The sequence below is a fragment of the Manis javanica genome, chromosome 3, assembly GCF_040802235.1.
Source record: "Manis javanica isolate MJ-LG chromosome 3, MJ_LKY, whole genome shotgun sequence".
NCBI lineage: Eukaryota > Metazoa > Chordata > Mammalia > Pholidota > Manidae > Manis > Manis javanica.
The window spans coordinates 98340016-98361384 of record NC_133158.1 but is presented as its reverse complement, the minus strand read 5'-3'; the positions used below and the strand labels follow the sequence as shown (position 1 = coordinate 98361384).

General features: G+C 36.9%; 1 protein-coding gene across 2 annotated transcripts in view; it reads right to left on the bottom strand.

Moving 5' to 3' along the window:
- The window catches only part of LOC108393510 (multidrug resistance-associated protein 1-like), a 76984-nt gene extending 67084 nt beyond the window's left edge, over positions 1-9900 (bottom strand). The window contains exons 1-3 of one of the 2 annotated variants that reach the window (XM_073231825.1): positions 9699-9885; positions 7391-7637; positions 5060-5121 (exon numbers count right to left, since the gene is read on the bottom strand). In XM_073231825.1, coding sequence (XP_073087926.1) covers positions 5060-5082 — 23 coding nt within the window. In that variant the 5' untranslated portion in view covers positions 5083-5121; positions 7391-7637; positions 9699-9885. Of the gene's footprint in view, positions 1-5059; positions 5122-7390; positions 7638-9698 lie in introns of both variants that reach the window. The other variant, XM_073231824.1, reaches the window with a different exon arrangement.
- Between the last annotated feature and the right edge of the window lie 11469 nt (positions 9901-21369).

The window sequence follows — 21369 nt, the reverse complement described above, 5'->3', positions numbered from 1 at the left end:
ATCATCATCCTACTAACAGGCATCTTATATTTACTCAGTTGAAAATACATTGAACTCAGGGTAAGTCCTCATTTATTCTAGCCACAGAATTATGAATTACAGCTTGTCTAAATTAGTCCTAGTCTCATTACCTTTTTGCTTGGCATTAATAATATAACTCAGTTATGACTAAGGATATCTAAACAAAAATCTGCAAAGGAGTTTCTTTTTTTCCAAAAGAAGGCATAAAACTCGAGGAGAAAGCATTTTGCCTCCCCTTCCCCTCCCTTTCCTCCTTGCTGCCTGCACTAAGGACATAATGCTGAGATCGAGAAGTCATCTTTGCCATGATGGGTTCACAGACAAATAATAAGCACTGGAGTGGAAAAATAGAAAAAACTTGGGTTCTTTATAACATTTCTGAGGCAGTTCACCAACCCATTCCCAGCCTGCTTTCCAGTAATGTAAAGAAATAAATACCTATTTATTTAAGCTATTATTATTTGGCCATTCTGTGGCATGAAACCAAACACATTCCTAAGTGATGTAGTTCAGATATACTCAGTTTATGAGCTTGGTGACATGACTTGTTTAGTAAGAAATGAAACCCACATTTAAACCCAGGCTTTCTGACTCTGTAGCTTCACTTCTTTCCATTATAAAGTACATTTGTCCAAGAGACCACAATGTCTTACACTACTCCAAACTGGGACCGCTTTCATTGTCTTTGCTAGTGAACAATCTCAGTTGATTGACCCTGGGATGGATTTAAACCCTGTGATAACCAGTCTCCATTGTATTCAATTTTACTTTTATTATACTACATAATATCACATTACAAGTCATACTTAACAAAAAGGCTTAAATGTAGTAAGAAAGGACCTTCATAATCATGTTTCTGTTTGACTCAAATATGCTGGACATTTTCCTGTGGTGCACTTTTAAAAACATATTAAGCAATAAACTACTTTTAGATCATATTAAGTCCTTCTATTCCAATGCACAAAATAAATATTCATTTTCAAAATAAGACTGCATTGATTTTCACAAAAGCATTTTTAATAACATTTACCATCTCAGCATTTTGAGTTGTAACTGTGCAAAACTCAGCGGTTTTGGTTCATGGGAATAAGTGACCTCGGCTTTCATGCTGAGCCTCCAAATAATGCAGCAGCTAAAAGTGACACTTAACGCTAAACTGATCATGATGCACATGGCTTAGTTGTTTAACTACTGTGACTTCCCTTTTCCCAGGTGTGTACTTCCTCCCCTTCCTTTGCTTTCTTCTGGGGGATGTAAATGCTCTCATCAAAGGGGCTGGTCTTTCACACATAAGCATCACAGACCAGAGGAAATGGTGCTTCTTTACATCAAATGATGAGGCAGCTATTTTGGAAGCCCCTAAGACCGAGAGCTGACCCTCCGATAAGTGGAATGCAGCATGCATCAGGTCCCCTAAACTTACAGACTTCATTCCTTAGCAGGAATAAGGTTCATTCATGCATCTTGTATTTTTCAGATTGATATTGCTTTTAAAGGCCATTCAGTTGGGTTAATTTGATCCTCACAACTCTCAAGAGCAGGCAGAGCAATATTAATTTCCTACTTTTACAGGCACCTAATCACCAGGAACTCCAGAGATTGGTCACAGTTTTTTAAATGTGACATAAACCAGTGCTAACATAACCAAAGGCAGACAATGCTTTTAAGAGTAATATTCCCACTTTGTTTTCAGTTTTGTTATTGGTAGAATTTTGAATATATTTAACATTAACATGTGTGTGTAAGTATCTATCCAAAAGTATTAAGAGTAGCAAACCAGTGACAGTTGGCTAGGAAGATGAGATGAAGTACAATTTTGCAGATGGGTAATATTTGAATATGTGGCAAGTACAGATATGTAGTAACATTATCTATTTTATTACAGTTAAGCACCTTTTAAACATTTCTAGAAAGGGGTGATTGTGTTATGGGAAAAGGCATAAAGTCCAAAATCATAAGATAGGGCAAAGTCAGGTAATGTACAAGTTTTATTAAAATGTGAGGAAAAGGTAAGACAGATTGAATAGTGTAAACTTGATTAAAATAATAATTCAACTGTGATCTATAAAATCTTTAACTAGATTTTTTCCATGTATGTCAAGGGGATTATTCTATGACCATAATTATTATACACTGATGACAGATTATATTTGCTAATAAAGGCTTCATAATTATTTGATCACCAGAACATTCGAGACAGCTACTACCTTAGGAATTAAGGTTCATAAGCATGTAATTCCTTAATTATTTGTATCATCTGAGCACATTTTATTTGAATTATTCATATAATTATGGGAGGTTGAATCTATCCTAGGAAATAATTTCTGACTTTATTTTGTAACACAGAACAGATCTGAGAATGTAATTAACCACTGTCTTCAAAGAGACATTCTCTTAAACAACAGCTATGCTTCAGTTGCAATTGTTTAAATATCAGATAAGAAATCAAATTAGATTCATGCCAATAACAGTTGCAGATAATAGCATGCTATGAAAATATTTCCTATTTACTTCTGAGATATTACATTTAAACGGCAAATAAATGTGATATTCAACAATTATAGCTTATTGGTTTGTTTGACTGATCTCAGATATGGCCTTCAATATATTGAGTTGCCATATTTTAAAATTTCTTATTCCTTATCCTGCCTATTAAATTTAACTTTAACTTCTTACTTTAAACCTCCTAAAATGGTGTTTGTAATAGTTAATACAAATTCATAAAGTTTTTATAGTTTGATAATTAAAATTTTAAAAGTATATTTGCTTAAAATTAATTTTATTTGCAATATTTAAATTATATGATATCCTGTGACTTAAAAGTGACATTCTGAAAAAGCCAGAGCAGATGCCACTTTCTCCAACTCATGGATGAAACATAATTCAGATTTGGAAAGCATGTCTGCACATATACAAAATAACTCAATGTAAATAACCCACATTTGCATAATTTCTATTCAACATTTCTTTTTTTCTAGAGTGTAACTTAATGTAGCATATCATTGTATATTTCTGCCACCCTCTTTAAGTGATTCCTAGATTTCTGTAACTTGGAGTTCTGATCATAATTCAACCTCTTGTACCCAAATATTTGCTCACCAAGTGTATCAGTTTCCTATTTAAACTGTTTTCATAATGATGTTGATGTTGACAAATTCAATGGAGAATCCTCAGTTCTTCCTTTAATGTACCTCCATGGGATCACTTTATTTTTCTCTCTTTTGGACAGTGTCCATAGCTTTCAAGTCGCCCTCGTTGCTTTGTTTTTCTCTTACAATCTGAACGCCTTTACTTAGCTCTCTTTGTACACTCCTGCTCCTCTCCCCATTTAAATACTGAGGATTTTCAATGTTCCATTTGTTCATTCTATTCAATAGGCTCTCTTTCTGCGTGATCTCATTCATACTCATGGTTACAACTACTGACCCACAGTCGATGACTCCTGACTCTATATCCATGCATCCAAGGTTTACCTAAGCTTGCAATCTACATAAACACCTGTTAGATATTTTTTATGGGGATGAGTCAGGTGCATCAAAATGAAGCTTCCCCAAACTGATCACACAATTTTTCACTACACTTCAACCTCACAGTTATCGGAGCCAATAAACCAAGATTTTTTTCAACATGTTTCCCAGTTCCTCAGTTTCCTCACCCAATCAACTCCATCTCTTAAACAGCTCTTGAATCTGTTCCTTCTTCTTTATCATCTTTATCAAACTGTGCCATAAATCTACCTGTAACCATAAGTCTACCAGGATACCGAAACAGCCTATTACCCACTCAGTGTCCATTTTCTTCCCCTACACACCACATCCGCACATTGCAAAGGTGATTTTCTGAAGTGCAAAAGCAATTAAGTCACAATTTAAAATGCTTTAATGGATTCTCATTATCTTCAGGATCTCGCAGAGAATTCCTTATGATTGTTCCTTTGAGCCGGAGGGCTTGCCACACGGACACTCTGCAGTGTGGCAGGAGTCAGTTCCCTCTTACCTCTATAGTTTGTATATTTGCTCAACTTGGAATGCCGGTTGGCTCACTCCTACACATTTTTAAGTGTTGAGTGAGCATTAATTACTTGTGAAACAGTCCCTAAATGTTCAGACTTGATTAGGTGGCACTCATGAAAATTGTGTTTCTTAGGTCATTTATCTCTATATTTTTAAAGGTTACCATCATGCAGGGCATCTAGTACACAACCTTCCCCCACCCCCTTTTTTTTTAAGGATTCTTTTACTCTTAAGAATATACTTGTAGATCAAATTGAACGATTTTGTTACTACCAACTACAGAGCAAGAGGCACAGAAGTACGATTTGGTTTCATATTATAATAAACTTTCTGTTCTGGGGACAAGAAACACATTTTTACAGAAAGCTTCTGAATTTATAAAATTAGGAAAAAAAATAATCTCTTCTCATTTAATATGACCAAATTCTTGTGTGAAAGCTCTTGTCATACATTAAAGCTGAGTTATTCTGTGGATAAACCACATAATATGTCTTATAATAATGATTGTGTGTGCATGTTTTAATAATAGCATATGAAAGTATATAGGGAATATTCCTAGTAAAGAGTAGAATGAGAAAGTGAAGAAAAAGCATGAAACATAGATTCAAAGAAACTCCAAGTCAGTGTTTTCTTACCTGGGTATCAATGGGTAAGCTACCTTCTCTTCCTAAGCCTCAGTTTTCTCATCTGTAAATGTTTCTTTCATAGAACTTGAGGGAGAATTAAGTGAAATAATGTATATAAAGTAGGTAGCACTCTTGGATGCTAAAAAAAAAGAATTCATAATACTGCCCTTCCCTAGTACTAAGAGGAATACAAATCATGAAAAAGGACGGCCACATCACAGGAGTAACAGTAGTCTAACCTATGGAACTATTTAGTATGTTACAGTGATTTCTCTATGATAAATAATGTGAAAAAAATAATTACAAAGTCAAAAAATGTTCACACGTATATTAAGGTGTCCTTTCCCTTGGAATCATCCTCAGTGTGGTATGCTACAAACAAATTAATAAAATTCCTACCTGCTAAACCAGGAAAACGTCATCTTACTGAAGAATGAAGCACTTTTCTCTGGACCGCAGTTCTAAAAAGAAAAATATAACAAGCAGTATATGAAGAAAATGCCTTTATTTTATATTTGAATTATCTTTGTCAGCAGGTGGAAGAGTAAACATGAAATAACTTATTTTACTAATAGTTACATCTTTGTAGATAAAGTAATCCTTAAGGAATACAACTAAGATATTTGTAGACTGTGGTTGGCCTAGAGGAATTAAGATTTCTCCCAACATTATGACTCTGTTTACATAACAAACAACCACATAGGAAAGGAAAACCATTTCTAAAATTCCTATTTTTCTGTCTCTCTCACTCTCTCTCTCTCTCTCTATATATATGGAACTATATATAGACCCTCAATATAGTTCCTTGAATTTATATGACCCTGTATATGTATATGTATATATGTATGTATACATATAATTTAACTTATATATATGTTTAAGCTAAATTTAAGATATTTTAATTGCTAAATTAAAGATAACTTTGACTTTTCTCTGAAAAATATAAAAATAAGAGACTATAATAGGCATTTGGTTTACTTACTACTGTATATTTAATTACATATTTTTACATAAATGTATAAATACATACACAATTATACACTTATCATAATTACATATTTGAGGGGGGGGTTATAACATTTCCATAAAATCCTTCCCACTGACCTGGTGAGTTCAACCAAAAGAAAAGGGGTATAAAAGGGAAGTCCTCAAAAGATAACACTTTATATTTTTAGAGTCAGCCTCAATCTCTGTATTTTAAAAAGTAAAACTGATCATTACATTAAATCTAATTCTTAGAAATCATTCCATATTTTAAAATTTTTGCACTGATACTTCCTAATCTAGTTCTGATTTCATACCCAAAAAATGTTTAGCACAAGCACATTAAAAAATGTTGATCCTAGAAGGAATGAGTGAAACAAAATTCCATACTGTTCTGCAAAATATCCTGAGTATAAGGGAGAGAACATGCTATGTACTCCAAAGCTGTTCTCTGAGTTACTGAATTCTAAGTCATTGAAGATATACAGAATTTATTAGGTATCTATCCTCATATGACTGTTGCAAGAAGTAAATGAAATGACAATGTAAAACATTTCTCACACTGTGACCTAAAACAACCACTCAAACGTAAACTATGATATCATCATTACTACTATTGCTACCAAACACACGATTTGGAAAATAAGTACACATAATACTTATTCTTAAAATTCTCCAATTAACCTGGATATCACATTTTATTTCACAGGGAGTTGTGAACTTGATAATTTGGCAGGATCTTATTCACATCCAAAGCATACACGTTTCTGTAGCAGTCTGCAATGGCTATATAAATTCTTAGCAGCTTTTCCCATCGAGAGGTAAACTACTCCCCGCCCCTTGAGTCTGAGCTGACATTGTTTCTTGATTTGATCATAAGAATACAATCGGAGTGACATTTCTTGAGAACTCCAATTGTACACCTCAAGAGGTTTGCTATGATTGGAACTTGAGTGCACTAGTGTCTGAGCCCAAACTAGCCAACTAGAGGATGAGAGACTACACAGAACAGAGGTGCTCATCTGACAGTCTGTCATCCTGGCCAACTACTCAAAAACTGCCGGACTATGAATAAATTGGTCCTAGACTATCCAGCCATCAGCCTACCACTCAGCTGATAGTAGATGCTTAACAGACCTCAGCAGAGATCAGTCAAGCTGATCCAGAAAAATCATGAACTCATATTTGGTTTCACATTCCCTCTAGGCCCATTTTCCATGTGAAAGCATTTTACATTGAGGCCTTCTGAGTCCTCTGGTAAACAGCCTTCTTAGATGTGAGCCAGGCATCTTATGCTGATATCACAATGCATTCCAAGCATGTTTACCTCCCAGAAGAAAATAGTAGGCAAGTATTTGATAAAGGTAATTAAGCCTTACCAAGCGCCAAGAATGTGTGAATGACTTGTCAGTAAATAAGCAATTACTGAATTCATATCATGGGTCTCACTGAGTTTATTACTGATATAATGCTACAAAGCAACATGTATCTAGAAAACTAGAACATGACAGTTCTGAGAGCATCTTTCAATGCTCCAATTTACTCCTATCTTCTCTATGAAATGTCTTTCAAACATTCTAACCCACTTATTCTCACTTGGACAGCACCTTGGTCTGCAGGCCTAACCGACCCCTAGTGAGAGTCTCATTTTGTCTCCCGAAGCCTACTACAGATTTCTGTTTTCTAAGACATTTTATTGTCTATTTGCCTTCCATTGGGCATACAGTAGACATCCCACAAACATACCTTAACATTGCTGACTTAAGGGCAATCTTCATTTGAATGGAGATCGTGTAATTGCTGGATTATGATGGAAGAGCAGTAAGTCTTTAAACCAGAGGACCTGACATAGTCAGGGTCCAGGATTTACTGAAGTGTGGTGTTCTCAATCTTCCTTGGATTCAGCCTGAGATAGCCTTGTGACTGCTGCATTTACCAGTATCTCATAACCCTTAACTTCAAGAATTTCCCTTGTAAGTATTGGAAGAGGGTTCTGGGAATAGTGAAGGAAGTATGGAAAAGAACAGGCTCATGACAAAGGGGAAACATCTAGAAATCAAAATGAATTTATGTCTCTTAATCACCTCTTATGTGCCAGATGATGTATCAAGTATACTATTTCATTAAATATAACATGTCTTTTGGTGAGGGCATTTTTATCATCCCCATTTTACAAAAGAGGAAACTACAGCCCAGACTTTAAGAAATGTGTCCAAGATCCTCCAGCTAAGAAGTATAAAACACTGGTCTACTCCAGTTAGTTCATTCTATCTTCTAGTAGTAATTTCACACTCTCAGCTCTACCTGTTACATGCTGTTTGCTGCTCACTTAGAGATCTCTTTCCTTCTGCCCACTTCCTTCTAACTCAGTTCTGGCTAACTCTAAAACCTGTGCTTCAACCCTATTTAGGATTTACAGCCTTTGGTAATTCCTCTCCTCTCCTCCCAGCCTCCAAGGCTCAGATTCTTGTTCTGTTGCCATAGCAACCTCAACATATTCCTTAAGGGAGTTTTAAGGGCTCTTGAGGTCTCTCCTCACTGAATTTACCCTCACTCTTACCTGATTATCTATAATCGTGCTGACAGGTGCTTCTCTCCTGCTAGACTTAATTCCTCTGGAGGACAGGAACTATATCTTTGTATTTCCAATTTTAGCCCAGGGCCTGGCTCACAATAAACACATTTGGATGAATGAATGAATAAATGGACACTAATCCCTGCCAATGAAAAACACTTAGCATTCTATTCATAGGTCACCATGCCAGTTCTAGAAACTTAATCAAAAAGTCATGTTCTTAGCTTATAAATTTGGTGGGGATTTTTATCTGAGATCTAGCAGGTCAAAAAAGTCTCAGCAATGAAATATAATCATGCAAGGTTTTTAACATTAACCTTTGAAGCCATCAACTTTTTAAAAATGTCTTCATAAAAGTAACAAATAGAAAATGCAATTAAAATGAACATTTTCAACCCTGTGTAAATGGATTTGTGTTCCATAAAGCCACCCAGGTTGAATAGTAGTCAAGGAAATAAACATTTTTGGAATCCTAAAGGAGGAGCTGACTGGGATTTTGGGTGAGAGAATGGTTTGAGATTCATAATTTCCAACTCCACAAGTTTGTCATTTATTGCCTTGGGCCACCTCTTCAGTTACACTGAAGATGTTAAACCAGTTTTTCCAATTAAGCCTGCTATGTCTACTGTAAAAAAAGATGTATGTTCCTGGAGCCCTTTCACATTTTCAAAGGACTTACTCAAAACCTACTTTTATAGTGCTTTACATATAATGTTTTACTCTTAAAGATGTATAGTTTGATTTGATACGTAATAAGAAGAATAGCTGTCCTATTGATTTGACATTTGGAGTTACTAACAAAAGGCAGGATTAGAACAAGGTCTCCCGAATCTGAATTTTTTTTTTCCATTTTAGAACCACAGAACTACTTGTGTTAAGAGGTATTTCTAAGACTCTGATGAGAAATAAAACAAATGGAATTTTTGTTAAGGCTCATTTCCCTCTACTACTGCTTTAGCACATGACTTCTATTGTGGAAGAAGCACGGGTTATCCTGGGGGCAGAGCAAGGCACAGTAACGTGTCTGCAGTTCCTGGATTCGCTTCAGACATCAGTGCTCCAATACCACGTGAGTTAATACACAGAGCACTATTTTTCTCGAACGTATCCTGCTGTTTTAGTGGGCTCTACCACTAGTGGCAGAACTCCGTCCCAACCTCTTCTCCTTCAGGTTGCCAGGTCCATTCGTTCTTTTCTTAAATGCTAGTTTATGTTTACGCTGGGGTCACTTTCTCCTTCAAACAAAGATACCTCTTTCTCTCTTTAGCAGCCACCTGGCCTGGGATCGTGATGGCTCAGGTTTCACACCATCCTGGAGCTTCCCTCAGCTCTCACGAGCGAGCGAGTGAGCGTGTGATTAAAACAAGGACCTAAGACACCAGTTCAAGGTCTGCACAGTCCGCTCTCCTTGCTTCCCTTTCCCCACCCCGAGTGGCCAGAGCCCGCCCCGCCTCCGCCCCCAGGACCAATGAGTTTTACCTGTGCCTCGGGACCCCATGGGACCCGCTCGTAGGGGCCGCCGGGGCCCCACCTCCTAGGGCTGGAAAACATGGTCCGCGTGGGCGCCCAGCGACTGAAGGCGGACAGAGGTGCCGCGGCCGTCACCTCTCTAGGCCGGGGACTGTCAGGCGCACGCTCTGCCCGGGCAGAGTCGGCTGCAGCTCTGCGCTCAGCCTGCGCTTCCCGGCAGCGCGCCCTGCGGGGAGGGCGGGAGGCGCGAGGAGGAGGGAGAAGGGGAGGGGCCTTCTGCAAAGTCCGCAGATCTCAGCCTTTGCGCGAGTTTGAACCTGACTCAGTTGGTTCTCAACTCTTCATTTCCAGCGTTGCTCCTTTAGAAAAATATGTGTCCTTTTATGATAAAAGCTCAAAGGTTATTCCTCCTCAGGCTGACCCTTATATGCTTGCCAACAGAATGTTACCACTGTTAATGTGCAGAAACTGCTAAAGACAAAAGGAGTCAGTGGAATTTTACCGAGGGAAGTTTATAGCAATGGCTTTAAAACTAGAAACAAATGAAATACTTCCCCTAGTATTAGACAACCATAACAGTATCTGGAATCTAGATTTTACTCTTCAAATGATTTATAAGACAACATAATAAAAGAAAAACATCACAGCAACCAGAATTAGGAAATAACTAAATGAGATTACATGACATATAATGGAGAATATGAAAATTAAGGATGGCACCTTGATTTTTAACTAATACCAATGAACCGTAAGCCTTGTATAAAGAAGTACTGGCATATGCAATACTTTGAGGAAGACCTACTAACCCATGAGATGTCATTTGCCTGATGAAATATTTTGTTTCAACTTACTTAGAACCTGAGGTAACAGAGGAGGACATAATTTTTAAAATTCCCAATAATGAAGATAAAAATAAGGCAATGTGATAAGTTTACAAGCATGGGTATTGTGTTTCAGGACCAACGGACATTCTGTCTGCTTCTTGAAATTAATGTTAAAGTAGATGGAAAGAATTGAGGATTTAAGATAAGAAAAGACCAGCTTCCTGGAGAAAGGGGCTCAAAAATGATACCCGGGGAAAGCTTTGGCATGCCCATAGAATGGGTCAAACTGTAAGAAACCAGGCAACTTCTATGTAAGTCTTACCAATGATACCTCATGGAATTAAAATCCTGGGAAATGTTTAGACCTTTTTTACTTTTTTTTTCGGCTTTCTTCCTTTCTTTAGATCATATTTTGGCTAGCTCCATGCAAAGAGGAAATTGTAGATTTTACTTTAAAATAAGTGTGTCTGTGAAGAATTAAGTTCACAGCTCAGGATTTAGAAATTTGTCTTCTTCCATAATTTTCCACAAACTCATGTGTCCATTTGAAGCCTTAGCCTAAGGAGCTGTCTCCCATCTGCACTTTGAGACTATTCACTGCATGGATTCCATGTAGAAAAGACAAGGTCTGCTTGTAGAGATGGTCCTTGCTTTTTAAGTTACAGTTATAAGAGAAGAAGATACTTTGAACCTATGCTATAGAGGAGGAAGCCAAGAAAAAGAGGCCTAAAAGTAGCTGAGGCCCTAAACTCAGCATTTGTCTTCGTTCCTTTTCTTGGTTTCAACCTGTCAGGGAAGGCTGGTTCTATCAACTGGAAGTTGACAATTTTCTACAAATATTTAGCTGTATAATGATATCCAATTCCTTGACTGGTGGAAGGAGAGATCCCAAGGTGATTTAGAAGTAGAGAGGACTACACGTATGCTGGGAACTGGAGTGATGGAGTCCCCACCCAAAGAGACAGGGGGAGAAAAATCTCTGGGAGCCCACAAAATGACATTATAATGTCGGGTTTTTCTATTTAGGAGGTACAAGATAAGGCTGTGTTAACAAGATGGAGGGCATGAGGGTGTTTCAAGAATGAAATTACAATTTTCATTACTTCAATGCTAGTTAAGGAAAACTCAGTATAATATTCAGTTTGCCTAGGGAACAGAAAGTATAATATAAAATGATTTTGATATAAAACATTACTGCAAAGTTAGCATACTGACTCACTGAATTGTCATGCTAGCTGAATTGTGAAATAAATATTTCCTTTTCCAGTGAAAAGAAAATCATGGAGAGGTGGAATAAAAGGGCGCATAGATTTAGTAATTAATGAAACATATTTTGTGTCACATATTCAAATTTTTTATTTTTCTGGAAAGATTCATTATGAGTGTTCTTGTCCTTCCAGGGATTCTGTTCTCTTTACACATTCTGAAGGCCCTCAGCTCTCCATTTTCTTTATTGAGGAAAGCCTCATAGATGAGGGTCAAAATCTCTGGGGCTGAGTAGAAGTAGGGGCTGAAAGAAAGACCTGCCTGTTTCCCACAGTTAGCTGGGCATGTGTATGTCATCACCATGGCTGAGAGAGGGGAGAACTCTTTTCCTCAGTGCAGTTGCAATTTATATCTTTATGGGGTGTGGGAGATGGAGTAGACTTTTAATTTAAAAATTGATTAAAATATCATTCACTTCATGGCATACTATCATTTTGTGAAGGGCCATTTTTATTTTATTTTGTTTTATATATATTTTCCCACTGGTTTATTTTCCAATCCATGTTTCCCCACAATAAGTCAATTATCTGGAGTAATGGTAAGTATTGTCCCAATCCAGCTTCTATACATTTATTGAGATACTTCTGTATCCTTGAAAACTACATGGACTGTTTTATGTGTTTTCAAAATCTGTAGAAATGGTATTTCCCTATAAAGTCATCTTGATACAATTTCCTTCTCCCAATCTGCATATTTTTTAAAGTACCAGTATTTATAGAACATCTACCCATGTGAGGCTACGCAATTCTCACCTATCGTTCCTGACTTCTGGGAGGTGCTGTGTTCAATGCAAATTACATAATTTACAGGAACTCGAATGTAGTCAAACAGTAATTCATAGGTTCTAAGGTAAGATTTCATTCTCATCTGGCTCCACTATTTATCAGCAGTTGATTAAAAGCATCTCAGGGCTCACTTTTCCATGTACAAAATGGAAGTAATAGTGGTGCCTTCCTCATAGGTTTGCTGTAAGGATTACACCGTTCAGTCATGTAAGTTAAACACTTAGAGCAGCAAGGACACATGCCATATACTGCATAAATTATTATGATGATCATTACTTATCTAGTAACCCAGTGAACAACACAGAGGCTGACTCCAACTCCTTTCACCCATGTCATGTTGTGAAGAATAATCTATCTTCTAGGAGTCTCAATCAAGGACTCTCAAACTTTCTGGACCCAGGACCCCTTTACAATCTTCAAAATGATTGAGTATCCAAAAACTTTTGTTTTTGTGGAGTATCTTTGTGGTGTTTACCATATTAGAAATTTAAATGAAAAAAAATTTAATATTTTTTTATTTAAAGATAATAATAAACCCATTATAGATTTTCATTAAGTGATAGATTATTTGTGAAACTGTATTTAAAGAACAAAATTTTTTAGAGAATACTGCAACTGTTTCACATTTTAATGTCTAGTTATTAGAAAACAGTGGAACCCCCATACCTGCTTCTGTAATCAGTCTGTTAAAATATATGCCTTTGATTGAAGTAGAGAAAGAAAATCTGGCTTCACACACATATGTAGTTGCAAGATGTGAGTTCATTTAGTTACTTTTCAGGTAGCTGTGAATAGTTTTCTTTGATATAGTGACAAAGTCCTGCTAGATTCCTGAAAATTAGTTGCAATGTGAAACCTGAAACAGGGTCAGTAAACTTTTTGTGCTCTGTTACTTTAAAATTAATTGGTCTACCTTACACTTTGATTGACTCTTTTATCACTATGTGGTTTTGTAATATCATGTATTGGTTATCTGGAATATATTGGCTCCCTGAATCATGAATATTTTCCATTAGGTGATACATATCATTATATAGTATCAAAAAGTTTATTGATTAGATATCACCACCAGTTTCATCAGAAAATTCTTTAAGTGTTAGGAAGCTGTCAAGTTCATTGTGGTGGATGCCAGCATTCTAAAAATACAACTTTCTCTATAAAGCTTGAATTTTTCATTGGCAGCAAACACTGTCAGCTCCATTCTTTGAAATGACAGAATCACTTTATTTACTCTTGAGCAAATGTCTGCCATATATCCAAGTTGGAGTAGCCATAGTTTCTCTCTATTCATTCTTTCATGTAAAAATGGTGTTCCATGAAATAAGTGCACAATTCAGCCTCAATTCAAAGTCATACAAGTGTTGCTCCTCAAGACAACTATCATGCTTTGTCTTGTAGCAGAAGTGCTTTGTGTGTACTTACAATTTGATCACACAAAATATTAAGAAGACATACTCAGGGGCCAAGATTTACTAGTATCTGTGCACACACATTTTATTGACTGTGGATGCCTGGTAGTAAAGAATACAATGCTTACCCATAGTTAGTGTTGTTGCATTCCTTCGTTCTAAGGAGCCAATAGTTTTACCTAGAATTGCTTTTGTGCAATTAGTCCAAATAGCAACCTAGTGAGAAAGACAAGCGAGAAAACACTAGGTATGGAGACTAAGTATTTGTCCATAATGTGTAACAAGACCACCATCCAGGAAAGTTCTGAAGATTTACATTCACATTAAATTAAAATGTAAATTTAAAATTCAATTTTAAATAACAGAATTAACCATTGGTTCATATTCTATCCAAAGGAAATAAACAACAAAGAAGTGAAATATTTTATTGATAAATATTTTCACTGGGTCATTGATAAAAGCAGAAATACAGTAAATTATAATAATAGGACAATCTTTGAGTTAATTATATATATATCCATATCATGGAATGTTATATAATGATAAAAAATGATATTTTTGGTAAAAGTTAACATCTGAAAATGTTCATAATATAATTATATAACATTTTAAAGGATGAAGACTATATGACATCAACTGTGTAAATATATGTAATTAAATTATTGTTTAAAATGTTAAATTATTTAAAACATTAAATAATTTCCCATTTGCAACTAATCAGATGGTAATAGTGATCCACATTGCGTTGTGAGATTATGAATATTTATTTTATTTTCTTCTTTATGTTTATATGTCTTCAAAATGTTCATGCATTCATTTTAAAAGTAGACAAAAATTAATGAGGGATGTTTCTCCATTTGGCTGCTGTTTTTAAGTAGGTACATAATTCTTCCACACATGCTTGAAAAATCCCTTGTCAGCACCTCCATGGCTAATACTTGGCCCAGTGATTTATCAGTTTAGGGGAGAAGGAGATCGCTGAACACAGAGCTTGAGTGGGAGAGACCAGAGGTTGAATCTCAGGGGCTGATTAGAGGTAAGGCTTCTAATAGTTTGCATTTGCAAGCTATGTGAAACTAGGCAAATCACTTAGTCTCTTTTTCTTAGCCTCAGTTGCCTCAGACTAATTTTTACCTCAAGGGCACAAGTATTGAATCAAAGTCTGAATGTAAAATGTGGGGCCAGAAACTGGCAGGAGACAGGTACTCAGTAAATATTACAATCATTATTATATTTAGAGCCATATCTGAAAAGTCCAAAGGTTAGGGCCAACTAAGATTGGAACCAGAAATGTAAACACAGCCAGTGAGCATAATTATGAGGTGTCTTCCCAGATCTGGACATGGACATGGGAACAAGAGTAGTAAAAGGAATGACTGGACTTAATTAACAAAGAGGATCTGTAAAATGTTAAGACACAAGAATTGAGTGCTTGTGAGGGTGTCACTGTGGTGATCTCGATTGGTTAGGAGAGTGATAGGGAACTGGAGACCTAAACATCTCATGGAATATAAACCTGTATGCTTTGTATTTTATCATCAGTCCCCAGATCGTAATCCAGCTATGACCTTGGAGAGACAGACCAAACAGCATTCCCCTGACTCTTCTGACAGAGTGCTGCTTGGCAACAGTGAATTCGGCATTTTTGGGGCATAAAGAGGGTCTCATGGGAAATTCACTGCAAGTCTGTCACTTGGAATTGATAGCTTTATTCTCTCCTGGACATGGCTACCATTTCTTCCCAGCTTTAAGCATAGCTGAGTCTCTTCAGAACTTCCACACTGATCATAATAATGGTATTTACCAGCAAAAGGGCATGTGTTGTCTTTGTCAGGGAGAGTCAAACATTTTTTAAGTTGGAATGTCTTGGATTATTTCTATTAAATATGCACAGGTTTTTCTCTATGAAGCTCAGTCCTCAGAATCTGGTAGCATTAGGAAAATGGCCAACTTTTTATTCCTCCATTCCTCTTAAGGTGACAGCTGATAGTAAAATAGAGTTATAAGAATATTAAGAGAAGTAGTTAAGTCACTTGCTAATTCCATTTATTAAAAGCAAGTGTAACTTGCTATACTTTAGATTGCATTACAGACTCAACACCAAAGAAATTAAAAACAAAGAGATGGTAGAAAAAGCTCAGCATTCCAAAGATTTATTCCAAATGCACCATGTCACAGAGGACAAGACAAAGCCAAGAGAGTTCAGTGATATTCCCAACATTGCAATTAGAAAGATTGCCATGAATCCAGGATTCTTTGTGTTTATTTTTCTACTCTACCAATCTCCCACCTTTTCATTTTGCTTCAAATTAACTACTGATTTGAAATGTGAGAGAGAAGCTACAAAGTCTACTCATTTTTATACTACCAAATTATTTGTGATCACTTTTATTGTGACCCCAAAGTTTTATACACATTATTTAGCAAAAAGAAATGTCCAAAGAATTTCTTAAAATTTCTTCACTACATTTTGCCAAATGCTGCTTTTTTTTAAAATGAATGTATTTAAAAAGCATTAATTGACTAACTACTGTGTGCCAGGCATGCTGGTACACATTGGAAATGTAATGAATTGTTCTTCTTCTCATTGTATTGTACAGTAGAGGGAGAGACCTAGAAGAAACAAGTACACCAAACAAATCAAAACTACAAACTGTACACTGCTACACTGCTATGAAAAAAAATGAACAGGATACAGTCTTGGAGAATAATGGATCAAGATAAGCACTACCTTTCAGATTAGCCAGGGAAGGTTCACAGGTTATAACAAGAATAAACTATAGCCAGCCACAAGAAGGGCAGGGCAAACTATTTCAGGAAGAAATACTGTGGGCAGAAACCTAAACACTTCTATTTGTGTTTGTTTTTTTCATGCTTTTTATAATGCAAATTACTTGAAAACATACAATCTGCCCCTTATTAGATATTGCTAAAGCTGCAGAACTGTGCTCTTTATTTCTCAGCCTATCTTTCCGTACCATCATCTGAATTATCATTTGGTTTCCAAGGAGACACATAAGGGGTGAAGTCCACATTTATCTTATTTAAATGAACGAGTGTTGAGCCACATCCCACATATCTGTTTCTTTCTGTATATTCTGTACGTAATGCATAATGCAAATCTATTACATTTAAATGTTTTTTTTTTTTTTTTTTTTTTTTTTTTGAGAGGGCATCTCTCATATTTATTGATCAAATGGTTGTTAACAACAATAAAATTCAGTATAGGGGGGTCAATGCTCAATGTACAATCATTAATCCATCTCAAGCCTAATTCTCGTCAGTCTCCAATCTTCTGAAGCATAACGAACAAGTTCTTACATGGTGAACGAATTCTTACAGAGTGAATAAATTCTTACATGGTGAACAGTACAAGGGCAGTCATCACAGAAACTTTCGGTTTTGATCATGCAATATGACCTATAAACCATCAGGTCAAATATGAATATTCATTTGATTTTTGTACTTGATTTATATGTTGATCCCACATTTCTCCTATTATTATTATTATTTTTATTTTTAATAAAATGCTGAAGTGGTAGGTAGATGCAAGATAAAGGTAGAAAACATAGTTTAGTGCTGTAAGAAGGCAAATGTAGATGATCAGATGATCAGGTGTGTGCCTATGGACTAAGTATTAATCCAGGCTAGACAAGGGCAGCAAGACATCCACGGATGCAGAAGATTTCTCTCAAAGCAGGGGGGGTGAGGTTCTGAGCCTCACCTCTGTTGATCCCCAAATTCTCACCTGATGGCCCCCCTGCGACTGTGCCTGTCTTAGGTTGTTCCTCCCTTGAGGAATCTTACCCGTCTCTGGCTAACCAGTCATCTTCCGGGGCCATACAGGGAAATGTAAAGTTGGTAAGTGAGAGAGAAGCCATATTGTTTGCAAAGGTTAGCTTTTTACTTCTTTGCAGATTTATGCACTGTGGCTTCTATGCCCAGCACTTGTCTCGAGGTATCTTTACCACCTGGAGGAATTATGATACTCGGTAAATTCGATATGAGGCACGAATTCTATTTAAGGGTTGTAATTAGGAAGGAAGAAGAAAAGCTATAGATGTAGCATATGAAGGAAACTTGGGAGGATTGATTATTTCTTTGACATATCTTCTTGTATAGTACCTTAAGTATGTATAGGTTTTAAACTACTAACTAATTTGCACACACATATTGACATAATAGGAATACGGTGACATAAACAAAGCAAATCTATAATTACCAGCCATCTCCAGTGAAGCCAAGAAAACCATTTAGGCACCCTAGGCATTTGTGAAAATTTATCTATGATATGATGGATATTTTCCAACTGTACTTGAACCATCAGACAAATTAAAGCAGCCCATTTCTGGGATCTGTTCACATCCCATATGTTCTTTTAACCATAGATAGTCTATAGTCATGAGATTTTGGGGTGCTACAACTTGCACCCCTCCCAACTCCTGGTTGAGTTCCAACAGTACAGATCCAGTCAAATTCGTTGTCTCACTGTATGCACATGCCAGCCTAGACATCTCCCTCCTCCTTCTTATGGCAAGTCCAGGAGATGGTGGGCTGGATGCAGCCACAACCGCAGCATCGTCCGGATCCCTGTGGAGGCTTTTTGATGATCATCCCCCGGCACGAGTCCTCCAGAGAGTGCTGATGCCGGAAGCTCCTCCTCATATCGTATCCTAGTTCATTTTCTGGGTATCCAAGCTAGGCCTTGATCTTCTGCGTAGAAACAAACAGACCCTTTGCCCACACTTTGACATGCCCTCTATACCACTGTGCAGAACTCATTGGAGGTCAGCACACAGTAACTGCTTTTTTTTTTTTTTTTAATTAAGAGAAAGGAATATTATCAGAAAAGAGTACCTCCATAGCTGATCATCTGACACCCTTTAAGTGATCAACATTAAGGATATTTAAAGCATGCGTTGATCTTTGATTTACCAATAGTTTTATCCTGTTAAGGAGTAATCCCCCTTTTCTTTCTTTCTTTCTTTTTTTTTTTTTTTAAATTTTTAATCTACACTTACCTGAAGAATACTATGTTTACTATGCTCTCCCCTATATCAGGTCCCCCCTAACAACCACATTACGGTTACTGTCCATCAGCTTAGCAAAATGTTGTAGAGTCACTACTTGTCCTCTCTGTGTTGTGCAGCCCACCCTCCCCTTTCTCCCTCCCCCCCATGCATGCTAATCTTAATACCCCCCTTCTTCTTCCCCCCCCTTATCCCTCCCTGCCCACCCATCCTCCCCAGTTCCTTTCCCTTTGGTACCTGTTAGTCCATTTTTGGGTTCTGTAATTCTGCTGCTGTTTTGTTCCTTCAGTTTTTCCTTTGTTCCTATACTCCTCAGATGAGTGAAATCATTTGGTATTTCTCTTTCTCCGCTTGGCTTATTTCACTGAGCATAATACTCTCCAGCTCCATCCATGTTGCTGCAAATGGTTGGATTTTTCCACTTCTTATGGCTGAGTAGTATTCCATTGTGTATATGTACCACATCTTCTTTATCCATTCATCTACAGATGGACATTTAGGTTGCTTCCAATTCTTGGCTATTGTAAATAGTGCTGCGATAAACATAGGAGTGCATCTGTCTTTCTCAAACTTGATTGCTGCGTTCTTAGGGTAAATTCCTAGGAGTGGAATTCCTGGGTCAAATGGTAGGTCTGTTTTGAGCATTTTGATGCACCTCCATACTGCTTTCCACAATGGTTGAACTAATTTACATTCCCACCAGCAGTGTAGGAGGGTTCCCCTTTCTCCACAGCCTCGCCAACATTTGTTGTTGTTTGTCTTTTGGATGGCAGCTATCCTTACTGGTGTGAGGTGATACCTCATTGTAGTTTTAATTTGCATTTCTCTGATAATTAGCGATGTGGAGCATCTTTTCATGTGTCTCTTGGCCATCTGTATTTCTTTTTTGGAGAACTGTCTGTTCAGTTCCTCTGCCCATTTTTTAATTGGGTTATTTGTTTTTTGTTTGTTGAGGCGTGTGAGCTCTTTATATATTCTGGACGTCAAGCCTTTATCAGATCTGTCATTTTCAAATATATTCTCCCATACTGTAGGGTTCCTTTTTGTTCTATTGATGGTGTCTTTCGCTGTACAGAAGCTTTTCAGCTTAATGTAGTCCCACTTGCTCATTTTTGCGGTTGTTTTCCTTGCCCGGGGAGATATGTTCAAGAAGAGATCACTCATGTTTATGTCTAAGAGGTTTTTGCCTATGTTTTTTTCCAAGAGTTTAATGGTTTCGTGACTTACATTCAGGTCTTTGATCCATTTTGAGTTTACCTTTGTATATGGGGTTAGACAATGGTCCAGTTTCATTCTCCTACATGTAGCTGTCCAGTTTTGCCAGCACCATCTGTTGAAGAGACTGTCATTTTGCCATTGTATGTCCATGGCTCCTTTATCAAATATTAATTGACCATATATGTTTGGGTTAATTTCTGGGGTCTCTAATCTGTTCCACTGGTCTGTGGCTCTGTTCTTGTGCCAGTACCAAATTGTCTTGATTACTATGGCTTTGTAGTAGAGCTTGAAGTTGGGGAGTGAGATCCCCCCTACTTTATTCTTCTTTTTCAGGATTGCTTTGGCTATTCGGGGTCTTTGGTGTTTCCATATGAATTTTTGAATTATTTGTTCCAATTCATTGAAGAATGTTGCTGGTAATTTGAGAGGGATTGCATCAAATTTGTATATTGCTTTCGGCAGGATGGCCATTTTGACGATATTAATTCTTCCTAGCCATGAGCATGGGATGAGTTTCCATTTATTAGTGTCCCCTTTAATTTCTCTTAAGAGTGACTTGTAGTTTTCAGAGTATAAGTCTTTCACTTCCTTGGTTAGGTTTATTCCTAGGTATTTTATTCTTTTTGATGCAATGGTGAATGGAATTGTTTTCCTGATTTCTCTTTCTATTGATTCGTTGTTAGTGTATAGGAAAGCTACAGATTTCTGTGTGTTGATTTTGTATCCTGCAACTTTGCTGTATTCCGATATCAGTTCTAGTAGTTTTGGAGTGGAGTCTTTAGGGTTTTTTATGTACAGTATCATATCATCTGCAAATAGTGACAGTTTAACTTCTTCTTTACCAATCTGGATTCCTTGTATTTCTTTGTTTTGTCTGATTGCCGTGGCTAGGACCTCCAGTACTATGTTAAATAACAGTGGGGAGAGTGGGCATCCCTGTCTGGTTCCCGATCTCAGTGGAAATGCTTTCAGCTTCTCGCTGTTCAGTATAATGCTGGCTGTGGGTTTATCATATGGCCTTTATTATGTTGAGGTACTTGCCCTCTATTCCCATTTTGCTGAGAGTTTTTATCATGAATGGATGTTGAATTTTGTCAAATGCTTTTTCAGCATCTATGGAGATGATCATGTGGTTTTTGTCTTTCTTT